The sequence below is a fragment of the Nerophis lumbriciformis genome, linkage group LG19 (assembly GCF_033978685.3).
Source record: "Nerophis lumbriciformis linkage group LG19, RoL_Nlum_v2.1, whole genome shotgun sequence".
In the NCBI taxonomy this organism is placed as follows: domain Eukaryota; kingdom Metazoa; phylum Chordata; class Actinopteri; order Syngnathiformes; family Syngnathidae; genus Nerophis; species Nerophis lumbriciformis.
Genome location: NC_084566.2, coordinates 4,409,125 through 4,428,414, shown reverse-complemented (window position 1 = coordinate 4,428,414; position 19,290 = coordinate 4,409,125). Strand labels below are relative to the sequence as shown.

Here is a 19,290-nt window from a genome sequence, read left to right as displayed (position 1 = left end):
GACTTTTTTTGGGCTCTGGGAATCACTAATAAGCCGGAGTTCTTTGAACGCAGATTTCTTGCCGGGACATATGGTACAATACAATCGACAAGATAGGACGGAGCTAGACCGTGTAGTATTTTATACGTAAGTAGTAAAACCTTAAAGTCACATCTTAAGTGCACAGGAAGCCAGTGCAGGTGAGCCAGTATAGGCGTAATATGATCAAACTTTCTTGTTATGTTAGAAAGCGGGGGGAAAAAACCCTACTTGTTTTCTTATCTTTCATAATGATTGTGAAGGATAGGCAAAATTCCAGAAAAACAAATTAATTTGATGCGTTTTGGTGCCATTTAATTTTTTCCACATGGAATGCATATTGTTGAAATTAGGGATGTCCGATAATATCGGACTGCTGATATTATCGCTCGATAAATGCTTTAAAATGTAATATCGGAAATTATCGGTATCGGTTTCAAAAAGTAAAATGTATGACTTTTTAAAACGCTGCTGTATACACGGACGTAGGGAGAAGTACAGAGCGGCAATAAACCTTAAAGGCACTGCCTTTGCATGCCGGCCCAGTCACATAATATCTACGGCTTTTCACACACACAAGTGAATGCAATTCATACTTGGTCAACAGCCATACAGGTCACACTGAGGGTGGCCGTATAAACCACTTTAACACTGTTACAAATATGCGCCACACTGTGAACCCACACCAAACAAGAATGACAAACACATTTCGGGAGAACATCCGCACCGTAACACAACATAAACACAACAGAACAAATACCCAGAACCCCTTGCAGCACTAACTCTTCCGGGACGCTACAATATATACCCCCCGCCCCCGCCCACCTCAACCTCCTCATGCTCTCTCAGGGAGAGCATGTCCCAATTACCAAGCTGCTGTTTTGAGGCATGTTAAAAAAAAGAATGCACTTTGTGACTTCAATAATAAAAATATGGCAGTGCCATGTTGGCACTTTTTTTCCATAACTTGAGTTGATTTATTTTGGAAAACCTTGTTACATTGTTTAATGCATCCAGCGGGGCATCACAACAAAATCAGGCATAATAATGTGTTAATTCCACGACTGTCTATATCGGTATCGGTTGATATCGGAATTGGTAATTAAGAGTTGGACAATATCGGAATATCGGATTTCGGCAAAAAAGACAATATCGGACATCTCTAGTTGAAATATTTCTTTATCGGTGAAAAAACTTAACAACCTTACGTATGCATTTTTTTGCATCTTGAGCTGAGTAAGTGCAGCCTCTCTCCAATGAGCGCACCTTTGACACTTAAAAAAAAAGGTGGTGTCAATGTAGATGCACTGCACGACTGCTTCTAAAATGCCCATAAAAAGTGGTATATGTCTCCTGCATGTTTGAAAACATGACAAAACGAAAACATGACAAAACGCCATAAATGTGCAGTAAATGAGTGTCTCCATGGTGATGTCTCATTTAAATAATGAGGTCTGCGCCACTTTTCAGTTGCACACACAGTCTTAGTAGATCGCACGCAACACGCCCGCTAATAGTACACGCTATTTTATAGATTGCACACGCTGTTAAGTACGTAGTAATCGGAGCTTTGTAAACTTAGTAAGATGTGTCTTCCTGTCTTTTCCTTCCAGGGTGGAAAGATCCCCGTGAGGTGGACCGCGCCAGAGGCCATCGCCTACAGGAAGTTCACCTCCGCCAGTGACGTGTGGAGCTACGGCATCGTCATGTGGGAAGTGATGTCATTCGGAGAGAGGCCCTACTGGGACATGTCCAATCAGGATGTAAGTCTTTAATAACATATTTATTACACATTGCAGTCTCAATCTACAAACCTCATTGGTTCATGAACAAGGTAGTTTGTATATAGAAGCACATTTCTCCATAAGAAACATGAATAATGGGACAAAAGTCTGCATTTTTACACTTTGAACACAATATAAATAAACATAAAGGGGTTATAGATCAACTTTATATTTAAAAACACAGTCCAAACCACAACAACTCGCTGAACTGTCCTCGTTTACATCCACCCTGCCGACACACACACACACACACTGTCACTAGCCCTGTGGTGCAATCAGAGTTTGAAATCACACAACTTCTTAACTTTTACAGCCAGGTCGCTACATTGATGAAAAACAAAGAAAAATCCTTTTAGTGGCCTAGTGGTTAGAGTGTCCGCCCTGAGATCGGTAGGTTGCGAGTTCAAACCCCGGCCGAGTCATACCAAAGACTATAAAAATGGGATCCATTACCTCCCTGCTTGGCACTCAGCATCAAGGATTGGAATTGGGGGTTAAATCACCAAAAATGATTCCCGGGCGCGGCCACCGCTGCTGCCCACTACTCCCCTCACCTCCCAGGGGGTGAACAAGGGGATGGGTCAAATGCAGAGGACAAATTTCACCACACCTAGCGTGTGTGTGACTATCATTGGTACTTTAACTTTAACTTTACCTTGTCCGTTTGTCTGTTTTGGAATAAAGGGGGGAGGGGGGGGGGGGGGGGGGTAGTATTGACAACGCTGTGGATATTCTTTGAATATTTCAAACCACACGTCACTTGCCCGTTGCTTTCTTTGGACTCAGATTGAGCCAGCAAAATTTGTAAAAAAGTAGCTAAGTTGCGCTGCGAGGCACACAATGGGTGCGTGAAATGTTCATACACTGAGACGAGGTTCGGACACCAAAGCATTTTTTTTTTTTCGGTCTGTGGTTTGTAAATGAAAATGTTTGTAGAATGGTTTGTAAATGGAGGTTCCACTACGCATGTAAATACACTTAATTATATTGACATAATGTACAAACCCCGTTTCCATATGAGTTAGGAAATTGTGTTAGATGTAAATATAAACGGAATACAATGATTTGCAAATCCTTTTCAACCCATATTCAATTGAATGCACTACAAAGACAACATATTTGATGTTCAAACTCAAACTTTTTTTTTTTTTTTGCAAATAATAATTAACTTAGAATTTCATGGCTGCAACACGTGCCAAAGTAGTTGGGAAAGGGCATGTTCACCACTGTGTTGCATGGCCTTTCCTTTTAACAACACTCAGTAAACGTTTGGGAACTGAGGAGACACATTTTTTAAGCTTCACAGGTGGAATTCTTTCCCATTCTTGCTTGATGTACAGCTTAAGTTGTTCAACAGTCCGGGGGTCTCCGTTGTGGTATTTTAGGCTTCATAATGCACCACACATTTTCAATGGGAGGCAGGTCTGGACTACAGGCAGGCCAGTCTAGTACCCGTACTCTTTTACTATGAAGCCACGTTGATGTAACAAGTGGCTTGGCATTGTCTTGCTGAAATAAGCAGGGGCGTCCATGGTAACGTTGCTTGGATGGCAACATATGTTGCTCCAAAAACTGTATGTACTTTTTAGCATTAATGGTGCCTTCACAGATGTGTAAGTTACCCATGTCTTGGGCACTAATACACCCCCATACCATCACAGATGCTGGCTTTTCAACTTTGCGCCTATAACAATCAAGATGGTTCTTTTCCTCTTTGGTCCAGAGGACATGACGTCCACAGTTTCCAAAAACAATTTGAAATGTGGACTCGTCAGACCACAGAACACTTTTCCACTTTGTATCAGTCCATCATAGATGAGCTCAGGCCCAGCGAAGCCAATGTCATTTCTGGGTGTTGTTGATAAACGGTTTTTGCCTTGCATAGGAGAGTTTTAACTTACACTTATAGATGTAGCGACCAACTGTAGTTACTGACAGTGGGTTTCTGAAGTGTTCCTGAGCCCATGTGGTGATATCCTTTACACACTGATGTTGCTTATTGATGCAGTACAGCCTGAGAGATTGAAGGTCACGGGCTTAGCTGCTTACATGCAGTGATTTCTCCAGATTCTCTGAACCCTTTGATGACATTACGGACCGTAGATGGTGAAATCCCTAAATTCCTTGCAATAGCTGCTTGAGAAAGGTTTTTCTTAAACGGTTCAACAATTTGCTCAAGCATTTGTTGACAAAGTGGTGACCCTCGCCCCATCCTTGTTTGTGAATGACTGAGCATTTCATGGAATCTACTTTTATACCCAATCATGGCACCCACCTGTTCCCAATTAGCCTGTTCACCTGTGGGATGTTCCAAATAAGTGTTTGATGAGCATTCCTCAACTTTATCAGTATTTATTGCCACCTTTCCCAACTTCTTTGTCACGTGTTGCTGGCATCAAATTCTAAAGTTAATGATTATTTGCAAAAAAAAGAATGTTTATCAGTTTGAACATCAAATATGTTGTCTTTGTAGCATATTCAACTGAATATGGGTTGAAAATGATTTGCAAATCATTGTATTCCGTTTATATTTACATCTAGCACAATTTCCCAACTCATATGGAAACGGGGTTTGTAAATACCATCGAATGGCACTGAAATATTGTACATAATATATATGTTATGTAAAACATTTTATAGGATTAAAAGTGATTGTTAAATTAAATTACATTTTCAGAAGTCCTCTTAAAGTGATTCTCAATAAAGAGCACAAAAAAGTGTTAATTGAATACATTAATTAAAATGAATACATTAATGTTGCTCTGGCCACACGGTGGTCTTCAGGAGATGGAGGTTTAACCCCGGGGTCACACTGTGATGCTAATTACGTAGCTCATGATAAATGGCGATCTGGACCCCATGCGTACTGTATATATTATCATTAAGTGGTTATGAATCTCACCTTTTATCATCATCCATCTCGCGTGGTCATTGATGATGTCCTTGACTGTGACTTTGAGACTTCGCGGTCTTCGTCTATTCCTAGAGACTTATTGAGCGCAATTAACGATGCCTTTTTTGGATTCCATCGAATACGAGAACAGACCGACGCTGGCCTTGGATACAAACCCAAATAGTGAGATGTGTGTGTGTGTGTGTGTGTGTGTGTGTAAGTCACCTGAGTGAGACTACCCACCATCAGTACAGTAGGAGCCCACTCCACAAGGAGCAGATGCTGCCTCAGTGGGCCAGCCGCAAACACTCCCTGCTAGGGCCAACACAGTGACGACAACTGGCATCACTCAGCACGTCCGGCTGCTCTCTCTGCACACACACACACACACACACACACACACACACACACACACACACACACACACACACACGTCAAAAACACACCAACATCTCCATCCAGTAGAGATGAAAATTCTGCTGAGTTGCAGTCTGCTCGGCAGCGTCTAATATGTTCTGATAGTATCTTTAATACTCCATTTCACAGCAAGTCCTTATCTCTCAGAGATACATTTTAATGGGAAATGATATCTCCAGAAAGACGATGTATAGTTACAACTTGGACACCAGCAAGTTCCATCCATAACTCAGCGACATTATCACCTTCAAAGAGTGAATACAGTATCTTCTCTGGGGACTGTGTCTGTCTGTCTGTCTGTCTGTCTGTCTGTCTGTCTGTCTGTCTGTGTGTATACTAGAGATGCGCGGATAGGCAATTTATCTCATCCGCAACCGCGTCAGAAAGTCGTCATCCATCCGCCATCCACCCGATGTAACGTTTGATCAAAACTGCATCCGCCCGCCATCCGCCCGTTGTTATATATCTAATATTAATAAAAATAAAAAAAAAAGGGTGAAAACTACGCGAATTGCACCTTGTGCAGACAAAATTTTTCGATCGGACACGGAGGAATTAGCGATGTAAAAGACCACGTTGGGACAAAAAAACACAAGTCTAATGCCGTTGCTAGCGATACAAGTGGAAAACTTTCAACGTTTTTCGTCGCCCAAACAGATTCTTTGGATGTGATAAATGCCGAAGTTTTATTTACGGAGGCAATAATTGAGCATGGACTTCCAATCGCACTGGCTGATCACATGGGACAGTTAATAATGTAATGCAACCTTTAAAAATCATTACGCGGTGATCGCGATCCCAAAAATAAACTTTTCTTGCATGATAATGTCCAGAAAATTTCGCTTTATATTACTATAGAGTCCTTTTAACGAATGAGTTTGATGGTTTATCACAAACCTTAAATGAAATTCCATGGCCACCGTCCTGCTCTCTATATCAACCAGGGTGAGCCCCACCCCTTTCGTGAGCGCACTGTGCGCGGAATGACCCCTGTTACGCGCCCCCGGCAACAGGGGTGGCAAGCAGGTAAGCTGCGCGGGCGGAGCGCGCGGAGTGACCCATGTTACGAGCCCCCGGCCACGGGGGTGGCGGGCAGGTAAGCTGCTTACCTGCTGCGCGTAACGCCGGCCGCGGCGAAAGCGGACGAGGCGGGGTGTCGGTGCGGTGGGCGCGGTAGTGACCCTGGACTTGCGTCGGGCCCTTCTCGCGGATCGCCTCAGCTACGGCTCCCGGTGGGGCCCTCTCAGGGGAAGGGGCCTCGGTCCCGGACCCCGGCGAGGCGTCCCTTCTCCGCTCCGTAAAAGTGTCCATCTCTTTTCTTTTTTCTTCTTCTGTTGTGGCATATGCTGCAGGTGCCTGCTCGTTTTTCGTATGTGGGTAACAACATTTAACTATGTATATATATTTCCGAATTGGTTTAACTGCCACCCGCAAAAAAACAAACAAAAAAAAAAAAACAAAAAAAAATATCTAATTAATCCGCCCGACCCGACCCGCGAGCGGATAAAATCTTATTTTTTTTAATTTCATCCGCCCGATCCGCGGATAATCCGCGGACTCCGCGGTTGTGTCCGCAAACCGCGCATCTCTAGTGTATACGTAATCGTATAAAATTTGATTACTACTAATTACTAATGGAATTGGATATTCTTCAGAGTAGTCGGTGTACACGCTGTAAAAAAATAAATAAAAGTCAAGATTTTCTGGTAAAATAATGGCAGCTAAATCGCCAGAATTGCATTGTAAAAATAAAAGTGGTACCTTTTCATTCACTGTAAACATAATGATTGCAGGTTTTACGGTAAAAAAAAAAAAAAGTGACAGCATAGTCACCAGAATTTTACCGCAGAAATAACAGTGGTACGTTATTTCTCTTTACAGAAAAACAATGACCATAGATTTTATGGTATATACACCTGGCAAGTCAGTCGTGAGAATTTTACCGTAAAAGTAACCGTGCTACCGTTTTGTTTTTTTGTTTTTTTTCAATTTAGAATAATGCACTGTAAAAACAACTATAGATTTGTTATGTCAAGAAAAAGAAATGGCAGCTCAGTCACCAGAATTTCCAAAAAAATACCAGTGCACTGTAAAAACAATGAACATACATTTTACGGTAAAAAACAACTATAAAGTCATTCACAATAATTGTTCTGTAAAAGTGATACTTTTTTTCCCCCATTTAGTCATGCACTGTAAAACAGATTTGATGGTAAACAAAAAAAAAGCAAACTGGCAGCTCAGTCACCAGAATTTTAACATAAATATAACAATGGTATTTTTCCATTTACAGTAATGCACTGTAAAAACAACTGTAAATGTTTTTATTTTATTTATTTATTTTTATTTTTATTTTCTTTTTTTTTCTTTTCTTTTCTTTTTTTTTTATTGACATCCACCATCAGACATTCCTACCCATTACATCATATTCACATAAATCATAATCTACTGTCTGCCCTAAATGTCAAAATATTTTTGTTTATATCCCACCCATACCACCCACCCCCCCCAAAAAAAACAAAGAAACAACAGAAAAAAACAATGTAATATCTACAAATACATCGATTAAATGAACAAAGAAAAAAAGAAAATAAATCATAATACATTAATAATAATAATAACTCATTATTACATATAATGAGTACATAAACATAACATAAAAACATAAAATCTACAACTGTAGATTTTATGTTTATATATATATATATATATATATATGTATAAACAGTTATTCTGTGTGAAAACTACACCCGATTTTACAATAAATAAACTGGCAGTTGGCAGCGTGGTCATCTGAGTGCTGCTGACTTCCAACATGCACTGTGACCTACAGAATGCAATTGATTTATTGAGATTTTTATGAGTAGATTGCACAGTACAGTACATATTCCGTACAATTGACCATTAAATGGTAACACCCGAATACGGTTTTTAACTTGTTTAAGTCAGGGTCCACATGAATCAATTCATGGTACAAATATATACTATCATCATAATACAGTCATCACACAAGTTAATCATCAGAGTATAAGCATTGAATTATTTACATTATTTACAATCCGCGGGGCGGGATGTGGAGGGGGTTGGGGCGGGAGGGTTAGGTTGGGTTGCTATCAGCATATTTCAGTCATCAACAATTATATCATCTGAGAAATGGACATTGAAACAGTGTAGGTCTGACTTGGTAGGATATGTACAGCAATCAGTGAACATAGTGAGCTCAGAAAGCATAAGAACAAGTATATACATTTGATTATTTACATTTGATTATTTACATTTGATTATTTACAATCCGGGGAGGTGGGATGTGGTGGGGGGAGGGTGTTAGTCTAGGGTTGTGGTTGCCTGGAGGTGTTCTTTTAGTGCGGTTTTGAAGGAGGATAGAGATGCACTTTCTTTTACACCCGTTGGGAGTGCATACCATATTGATGTGGCATAGAAGGAAAATGAGTTAAGACCTTTGTTAGATCGGAATCTGGGTTTAACGTGGTTAGTGGAGCTCCCCCTGGTGTTGTGGTTATGGCGGTCATTTACGTTCTGGAAGTAGTTTGACATGTACTTCGGTATCAGGGAGGTGTAGCAAATTTTATAGACTAGGCTCAATCACACCACAACACTGCTTACTTTAAAAATAAAACTCCCATAAACGCCCAAAATATGGGCGGGGTGATAATAATGTCTGGTAATAAGACCGGTAGTTTTTATAGAATGTCCTGTTGTGGCAAATAAATTATTAATCGTCCTGATTCCTGCATATTTAATAGAAAATATCAATATTTGGTTGTAATGTTTCCTTTAGTGCGCTTGCTGTATCAGAAATATATTTTATTCTGCGGGAGTGTCAGTATCAGGACAAGAGGAGGACCTGCAATTAGTTCCTAACACCGTGGGAGAATATGCTTAATGATCAATTTAAGAGAAGATAACGCCTCCTCCTGCTTGTCTTCCAGGTGATTAACGCCATCGAGCAGGACTACCGTCTGCCCCCGCCCATGGACTGCCCCAGTGCCCTTCACCAGCTCATGCTGGACTGCTGGCAGAAGGACCGCAACGTCCGCCCCCGCTTCACAGACATCGTCAGCACCCTGGACAAGATGATCCGTAACCCCACCAGCCTCAAAGCTGTCGCCAACATCCCTGCAGTGTAAGTGGGAAATAATAATAATAATAATAATAATAATCATACGTTCATGTATTATTTACCACGCCGTCTGCTTTAAGTAACTTGATTGCTGTTCTAATGAAGTTGTTACTGCTGATTGCATCACACCTCAACTCTGCAGGCTGTTACAACTACGCCTTTGATTAATCACAAAACATTATCGCATTAATCATGTACAAACGCAGGTTAATCAGGTATTTTATTTTGAGTGTAAATGCTCCTTTACCTGGACCGTGCATGGTCACCTGAAAGGGGGCGTGGTCAGGTCAATGTGTCCATCAGTGCAAATATCTCTTCAGATCTAAACTTGATTAGATTTTAGATCAAGTTGAGCAAGTTTTGAACAAATAGATGACATTGATTGGAGTAAAACATTTGAAAACTGAAAACTGACAATGAAATAGTATTTGTGGAATATGCAGAGAAGTTATGTACTGCCATTAATCAAAATGCAACAGTGTGATTGACTTAATTTAAATGTTTTTATCATTTGACAGCACTAATTACAATAAACCCCTAATATTAAACTGTTGTACAATAACATAATATCTTCATTAAAACAACACATTTACGATACATTGTTTTACATTGTGTAATTTGTTGAGAATTAAAAAAAATATTTCGATTTTTAGCATGTACACTTTGGATGTTTTGGTGGGGTTTTTTCTGGTGATTTGATTATTTTTTTGTAATTTTTCATTTGTATTAATATTGTTACACAAAATGTATATGGTTATTACATTAATAATGTAATTCTATAATGGCACATTAAAAAATAAAAATACAAAATGTACACATAATAAGAGACACAAATTCATTTTATAAACAAATGTTTTGTCATTTTTCTTTTTTATATATATATATATATATATATATATATATATATATATATATATATATATATATATATATATATACATAAAAATACATATCTATCCAACAACTGGGAAAACATATTTAGAAAAAACTTTAATATCCGTCAGATTTATTCTAATGTTTAATATTTTCATATTTATTGGTGATTTAATTTATTTAAACTCTTTTCATGTTATTTTAATTGTATAACTATTATTTTTTATTTTAATGCATTATATTTAATTTGACAGCACTAATTACAATAAACCCTTTATATTAAAATGTAACATGATATTTTCCTTAAAACAACACATCTACAATACATTATTGTACTTTGTGTAATTTTTGGAATTAGTGGATTTAGATTTTTAGCATGTACACATTGGATGTTTTTGTGGGGCTTTTTTCTGGCGATTTGATAGTTTTTGTAATTTTTCATTTGTCTTAATATTTTATATGAATACTACATTAATAATTTAATTATATAATGGCAAATTAAAACATAAAAATGTACACACATTATAAGAGACACAAATTCATTTTAAACAAATATTTTGTTTTTGTTTTTTTAATTCTAAAAAAACAAAAAAACATATTCATCCAAAAACTGGGAAAAAATATTTAGAAAAAAATCTTAATATCCATCAAATTTATTTTAATGTTTAATAGTTTTGTATTTTTTGGAGATTTAATGTGCATATTTTATTCATATATTAATTGTATAATTATGTTTTCTTCAAATGTGGGGTTCAATCCCCACCTTCTACCATCCTAGTCACGTCCGTTGTGTCCTTGGGCAAGACACTTCACCCTCCTGATGGCTGCTGGTTAGCGCCTTGCATGGCATGTGTGTGTGAATGGGTAAATGTGGAAATAGTGTCAAAGCGCTTTGAGTACCTTGAAGGTAGAAAAGCGCTATATAAGTACAACCCATTTATCATTTATCATTTTAAATGTATTATATTTATATATATTTTTTTTTTTTAAATATATATATATATATATATATATATATATATATATATATATATATATATGTACTCTAATTTTTATATATATATATATATAAAAATTAGAGTACACAATAAGCGCTCAATGCAAACTATGACAATAATAAAAAATATACTGTAATGATATGTGGTACTTAATCATGTGAAACATCAGTGTGCACAGTACCTAAAAGTACTTTGGTTGAATAATAGCAAACATGTCCTGCAGGCCCTCTCAGCCTCTGTTGGACAGATCCATCCCTGACTTCAACACCTTCAGCTCAGTAGAAGACTGGCTGGGTGCCATCAAGATGAGCCAGTACAGAGACAACTTCCTCAACTCAGGCTTCACCTCCCTGCAGCTGGTGGCTCAGATGACCTCAGAGTGAGTTTGACGTCCATATGGCGCAACTTGACGAGCTCACATGAGTCAAGTACACATATTTTTAGCACCAAACTCCTTCCAGTGGCTCGCTTTTTTGAAAGAGACGCTCAAAGCGGATAGAAGATGAAAATAGAAGTCAGTGTAGGAGTGCTTTTAAATGGTGCTTTCAAAGTCAACGCATTCACTTGATCACAAACAAATAGTTAATTATGTATAAATGCAGATTATTATTGCACAAAAGATGAGATACACTGTCATCTGAAAATGTCCAAAACCTTGTTTGCCCAAGCAGCTAATTAAAGGAAGAGTAATACTTGTGTGTATGGATGTGATTAGTACAGTATCTATTGGTGTACAATACCATCCATTGATTTATTTAGATAGGGAAAAAAGGTTTGATTTATTGTTTGTTGCTTCGATTATTGTTTGAGTCGAACTAATAAAACGTGAAAAAAAATCCAGACCTCATTAAATGCCCGGAACTTTAAATATGCGGACATACCGTATTTTCCGGACTATAGAGCGCAGATTATATCTGGACCCACTAAATTTCAGAAGAAAAAATTATTTGTCCATACATTAACCGCACTGGATTATAAACTGCAGGTATACACGCTGCAAAATGAGTTATTTACGCCATAAGATTCTGTAAATGTTTATTTACATACCTTAATTGATTCCAAACAATTAAGGCAGTAAAACGGCTGATCAAACAAAACAGAAGTCATCAACACAGACCCACGAGCGGAAGCTTGCTCTCCAAAAAAAAGACTCAATAACTCCCCTGGGACGTTTTGATGAATTTACTGAGGAATTTGTGAAAATGGAACAATACAAAAAGAATGCCATTGTAAGTAAATAATACTAACACAGACACTCATTATAGCACGTACAAATGGCGATGGATTGAACGTCCTGAGATGATAGCCAACATTAGCTAAGATCGCTAAGACTTTACGTCATTACGACACGTGCAAAAAGCTGGAAGAGGGCGGGGCTATAATTATAGCAGCCATGTAAACGTTGCTAACAACCTTTTAAGTTTGGAGATGTGCAACAATGAAATCCATCCAAATGTTGCAGTCACGTTAAGATAGAAACCATAATAATAATATAATAATTGCCAAACATTTTTCATTAAAAAAGTGTCCTGGGGCCTTTCTGCAAAGTATTACAAAGCAGCATGGTTATTATGCTCAGCTGATTACATTCGTAATTGTGTTCCCCCCCCAAAACAATCTTAAATAGAATGAAGTTCTTCCATCAAATGTAATTAGTTTAATCCTTGTTTTAATTGTGTGTTTGTGTCAACAGGGACTTGCTGCGGATAGGCGTGACCCTAGCGGGCCATCAGAAGAAGATCCTCAGTAACATCCAGTCCATGAGGGTGCAGATGAGCCAGGCCCCTACGACCATGGCATGACTGCAGGGGGCGCTGTGCCACGGAGCGGGCAGCATTCGGAGGTCCAACAACAACAACAAGGGCCCCCGAATGACCCCCCATCCGCCGGAACGCGCCAGAGTAGAGACTGTTGTCTTAATTTGATTGACATGAGGAGACCAGGGTCTACACTTTCAAAAAGGAGTTCAGGGTCCAGACTTTGATGCTAGAACTCCAACAAACAGGGAATCCCCGGACTAAGTTACGTCGTACCTCGGTTTTATCCGCACTAGCAGGCGTTTGGAGGTCACTCCAACCCATGCGTGCAATGAAGATGCCTTGACCTGGCCAGGAAGGAATTGGTAGGAACTAAAGTACGAGTACAGGGATGTACAGTGGAACTGTTTACGTCATTTAGTTCCATTTCTAGCAAAGATTGAAGACTACCTGTAGAGAATATAAATATCACTTATATCTTTCATAATAGACCTTCATATTGAAGGTGATGCTCATCCATATCTATGTACAGGACTCTGCTTGCATTTTGGCAAAGACTAGCTAGACACGCGTGATGCCAAACCTCCTGGAAGGTGAACCCGGACCCAATTCTGGGATGGACCTTTATATTGTTCGAAACCCAGGGTCAAAGGACTTGGCGGACTTGTACAAAGAAGTGTAGTAGAAGGACATCATTGTACGAGTTATTATTGGAGATCATGTTCTATGTTTTTTGCTGGTGAGCACTTACTTGTACAGTTTTATGCTTTTATTCCTGGTATTTGTTAGAAGTGCACCCCCGGCCACAGCAGAGAGCACCCCCCCACCCCCAGACCCCCATCTTCCTCCTCCTCGTCCTGGGCGGCAGGCTTCAAGTTAATGGTGAGTGTTTGCCCATCGCTACTTAAACACTGAAGTATTCATCTTGGCACAGAACATTGAAGCTCATCAGTGTCGTCAAAGTCAACATCTGTTTGACAAACATTCTGACGACTAGACTAGCCCAGTTTGTGTTTGCACGGGCACTAAAAGGCTGTTAGCTTCATGCAGACATGCATCTACAAGTGTCGGATCCATCAAAGTGGTTAAGTGCTGCACGTATGGATGAACTCAGTCTTATAGAGGAGCCCAGATACCATTTTTACATTTGACTTTTGAGCCTTGAGTATTGGCTGATGCAGTTTGGAGGTAAATCAGGGCCAAAAGTTTTGTACCCGGAAAAAATGTATTTAGAAACTAAAAGTTCAGGTTTTGATGTTGAAAAATGTATCAGTCCTATTCAAAATAAAAAGAAATGAACACCTTTTAAAAAAAAATTTAATATATTTTTGATTCACACTTAAATTGTTTTTGAATAAATTCTCTATTTTAGTTTTTCACTTTTATATATATATATATATATATATGTATATATATATATATATATATATATGTATATATATATATATATATGTATATATATATATTAGAGATGTCCGCTAAGATCGGACTGCCGATATTATCGGCCGATAAATGCTTTAAAATGTAATATCGGAAATTATCGGGATCGATTTCAAAAACTAAAATGTATGACTTTTTAAAACGCCGCTGTGTACACGGACGTAGGGAGAAGAACAGAGCGCCAATAAACCTTAAAGGCACTGCCTTTGCGTGCCGGCCCAATCACATAATATCTACGGCTTTTCACACAAACACACAAGTTAATGCAACGCATACTTGGTCAACAGCCATACAGGTCACACTAAGGGTGGCCGTATAAACCACTTTAACACTGTTACAAATATGCGCCACACTGTGAACCCACACCAAACAAGAATGACAAACATTTCGGGAGAACATCCGCACCGTAACACAACATAAACACAACAGAACAAATACCCAGAACCCCTTGCAGCACTAACTCTTCCGGGACGCTACAGTATACACCACCACCCCCCACCTCAACCTCCTCATGCTCTCTCCGGGAGAGCATGTCCCAAATTCCAAGCTGCTGTTTTGAGACATGTTAAAAAAAATAATGCACTTTGTGACTTAAATAATAAATATGGCATTTTTTTTTCCATAACTTGAGTTAATTTATTTTGGAAAACCTTTTTACATTGTTTAATGCATCCAGCGGGGCATCACAACAAAATTAGGCATAATAATGTGTTAATTCCACGACTGTATATATCGGTATCGGTTGATATCGGAATCGGTAATTAAGAGTTGGACAATATCGGAATATCAGATATCGGCAAAAAAGCCATTATCGGACATCTCTAATATATATATATATATATATGTATATGTATATATATATATACACATTTCTTTTTCAGAATCAAATCTGTTTTTTCAGGTTCAGACTTTTGGCCCTTTTTGTCATGGAAGTGGTGTGAAGGGCGTGGCCTCATGCCACGTTGCCTTCACGGAACTTTGGAACTTTAAAAAGGTTAGCGTTGTGATTGTAAGAGGAGGAAGTGACACGAAGGATGGACTAAACAGCACCGATGACAAATGGTGCCATGTTATGTATTTCAACAGCCGAGCATTACATTCCCATGTTTGCATTGCACCCAAAGTGCAGCGCACACGACACAAAATGAAAGATCGTTTTGTGACAACGTGCAAGTTGTTGGTGTATTTAAGTGGAAATGAAGCACATGCTACTCAACATCCATTTTGTGACGTGTACTCACCAGTAGTCAACAACAAAGTCAGACTTACTGGCTGCAGAGTTGTTTACATTAATAAAGATAAATATGTTCCAGCCCAAAAATCCTTCCATGTTCCCTACAGCTTGCTAGTGTTACCATATCTGAGTTAGTGTGCAGAAATATGGGAAATAACTACAAAAGTACACTTCAGTCACTAACCGTGTGACAAAAGACATATTGATATAGAGAACATTCAAACCCTTCTTTTATTGAATATTAAATATTGAAATTCAAAGATTTTGTGCATTTTCAAACAGTTAAAAGTATGCACAAAGCAAACTATAACTTGCTACCCAGAAATGTACAATTCTTCAAAAAAGTGAAGATACATTTAACCTTAGAGAAAAATGTAATCTAAAACATTTGCATGCACGCGCAACACTCAAAACCTTTATCATATCAGTTTGTGGACTGAATAAACTGAGTACTAATATGATCCACTTGAAGAAACTGTTCAAACTCAAAGTGTTTACAAAGTACAAGGAAGAAACGTCTTGAACGTTTAATGAAAAATGATAAAATCTTATTCATCTCATGATGTGAATCACAACTATGTATCATTTAATGATGCAATATGTATTTATTCATTCACTTTGGTTACAGATTGAGTACAAACAAATGTATAGAAATTGCTAAGAAACAAAAAGGGGTAGGATTAAAAAATACTCTGCTTCCTCCTGCTCCTTTTTGGACATGTAATGAGTAACTGGAAACACTATGTATGAAATTATCTTTGTAGTCCAGGGGAAACTCTGCATACAAATATGCCTGTGGGGGCGTGGTCCCAATGACATCGACTAATGTGCATAATTTGCTCTGATGATATGATTTTCTTAAATGTTTATTCACAAGTGGGTTTTTTTACAATTGACTCTCCTTAGTGTTATCCTGCTTCTAAATGTTTTAAGTCCTGTGCAGCACTTTGTGAAACTTTTGTTTTCTAAAATGTGCTATATAAATAGTCTATTGGATTGGATTGAAAGGCTAAAAAAATGTATACATTTAAAAACAAATCTGTTATTAGTAATAACCTGTTGGTATTGTGCCATTTGTTATCATAAGATTGGTAATAAAAGTTAAAAACAGCGTTGGACGTTGTGTAATTTCTTCCGGGGGCAACAATATATTACTTTGTTCAAAAGTTTAAAAAAAAAAATATATATATATATATATATATATATATATATTTATATATATATATATATATATATATTTTTTTTTTTTTTTTTTTTTTTTTCAAGGTGTGGCGTTAATAAAAAATGCCACATTCACTTACATGAAGGGAAACCCTGGTCTCTGTGGTGTTCTTGGTGTTCCTCCGTGGCTCTGCGTTGTTTCAAGGTGTTGCCTCGTTGGATGGAGAAGACCAGGAACCAGGGAGCTTCACAAAACACAGGGGAAACTTATTTTCAATACAAAAAAAAAGTTATACACCAAAACTAACAATATATAAATATGAGACATACATGACTTAAATCAAGGGAGCACCCTGGCTTCTTTTTATGTTGTCCTAATGTTATTCACACTTTTATACACATATATACATGCTTTTCTTCTCGATTTGTGTATTGAGGTAATATATATATATATATATATATATATATATATATATATATATATACATATATATATATATACACAGTACATATATATATATACATATATATAAACATACCTGGAGAGGCGTGGTTGGAAAGAATGGCTGCCCGGATCTGAACCCGAGCGGTGTTTTGTTGTTGGACTTTTGTGCCTGACACAGATTGTCCATAACGAACACCATGTTCAAACATAAGGGTGTCCATATGTGCACTTGGCACCAGGACACCCTAGGCCGCAGTTCCATGATCGACTTTGTAGTTGTGTCATCGGATTTGCGGCCTCATGTTTTGGACACTCGGGTGAAGAGAGGGGCGGAGCTTTCTACCGATCACCACCTGGTGGTGAGTTGGCTGCGATGGTGGGGGAGGATGCCGGACAGACCTGGCAGGCCCAAACGCATTGTGAGGGTTTGCTGGGAACGTCTGGCAGAGCCTCCTGTCAGAGAGAGTTTCAATTCCCACCTCCGGAACGACTTTGAACATGTCACGAGGGAGGTGCTGGACATTGAGTCCGAACGGACCATGTTCCGCGCCTCTATTGTCGAGGCGGCTGATTGGAGCTGTGGCCGCAAGGTAGTTGGTGCTTGTCGTGGCGGTAATCCTAGAACCCGTTGGTGGACACCGGCGGTGAGGGATGCCGTCAAGCTGAAGAAGGAGTCCTATCGGGTTCTTTTGGCTCATAGGACTCCTGAGGCAGCGGACAGGTACCGACAGGCCAAGCGGTCTGCGACTTCAGCGGTCGCAGAGGCAAAAACTCGGACATGGGAGGAGTTCGGGGAAGCCATGGAAAACGACTTCCGGACGGCTTCGAAGCGATTCTGGACCACCATCCGCCGCCTCAGGAAGGGGAAGCAGTGCAGTGTCAACACCGTGTATGGTGGGGATGGTGCTCTGCTGACCTCGACTGCGGATGTTGTGGATCGGTGGAGAGAATACTTCGAAGACCTCCTCAATCCTACCAGCACGTCTTCCTATGAGGAAGCAGGGCCTGTGGAATCTGAGGTGGGCTCTCCTATTTCTGGGGCTGAGGTTGCCGAGGTAGTTAAAAAGCTCCTCGGTGGCAAGGCCCCGGGGGTGGATGAGATCCGCCCGGAGTTCCTTAAGGCTCTGGATGTTGTGGGGCTGTCTTGGTTGACAAGACTCTGCAACATCGCGTGGACATCGGGGGCGGTACCTCTGGATTGGCAGACCGGGGTGGTGGTTCCTCTCTTTAAGAAGGGGAACCGGAGGGTGTGTTCCAACTATCGTGGGATCACACTCCTCAGCCTTCCCGGTAAGGTCTATTCAGGTGTACTGGAGAGGAGGCTACGCCGGATAGTCGAACCTCGGATTCAGGAGGAACAGTGTGGTTTTCGTCCTGGTCGTGGAACTGTGGACCAGCTCTATACTCTCGGCAGGGTCCTTGAGGGTGCATGGGAGTTTGCCCAACCAGTCTACATGTGCTTTGTGGACTTGGAGAAGGCATTCGACCGTGTACCCTGGGAAGTCCTGTGAGGAGTGCTCAGAGAGTATGGGGTAACGGACTGTCTTATTGTGGCAGTTCGCTCCCTGTATGCTCAGTGTCAGAGCTTGGTCCGCATTGCCGGTAGTAAGTCGGACACGTTTCCAGTGAGGGTTGGACTCTGCCAAGGCTGCCCTTTGTCACCGATTCTGTTCATAACCTTTATGGACAGAATTTCTAGGCGCAGTCAGGGCGTTGAGGGTATCTGGTTTGGTGGCTGCAGGATTAGGTCTCTGCTATTTGCAGATGATGTGGTCCTGATGGCTTCCTCCGGCCAAGATCTTCAGCTCTCAGTGGATCGGTTCGCAGCCGAGTGTGAAGCGACTGGGATGGGAATCAGCACCTCCAAGTCCGAGTCCATGGTTCTCTCCCGGAAAAGGGTGGAGTGCCATCTCCGGGTTGGGGAGGAGATCTTGCCCCAAGTGGAGGAGTTCAAGTACCTCGGAGTCTTGTTCACGAGTGGGGGAAGAGTGGATCGTGAGATCGACAGGCGGATCGGTGCGGCGTCTTCAGTAATGCGGACACTGTATCGATCCGTTGTAGTGAAGAAGGAGCTGAGCCGGAAGGCAAAGCTCTCGATTTACCGGTCGATCTACGTTCCCATCCTCATC

At 39.8% G+C, this 19,290-nt stretch overlaps 1 protein-coding gene across 3 annotated transcripts in view; it reads left to right on the top strand.

Annotated features, from left to right (window-relative positions):
• Positions 1 to 19,290, top strand: part of ephb1 (EPH receptor B1) — a 627,438-nt gene that overhangs the window by 603,807 nt on the left and 4,341 nt on the right. For 2 of the 3 annotated variants that reach the window (XR_009817359.2, XR_009817358.2), the window contains exons 13-16: positions 1,632 to 1,781; positions 9,063 to 9,256; positions 11,348 to 11,503; positions 12,818 to 13,763. Coding sequence is in view for 1 of the 3 variants with exons in the window: in XM_061979662.2 (XP_061835646.2) it covers positions 1,632 to 1,781; positions 9,063 to 9,256; positions 11,348 to 11,503; positions 12,818 to 12,926 (609 nt within the window). In the remaining 2 variants the exon portion in view is untranslated. Of the gene's footprint in view, positions 1 to 1,631; positions 1,782 to 9,062; positions 9,257 to 11,347; positions 11,504 to 12,817; positions 14,215 to 19,290 lie in introns of those variants that run through there. The other variant, XM_061979662.2, reaches the window with a different exon arrangement.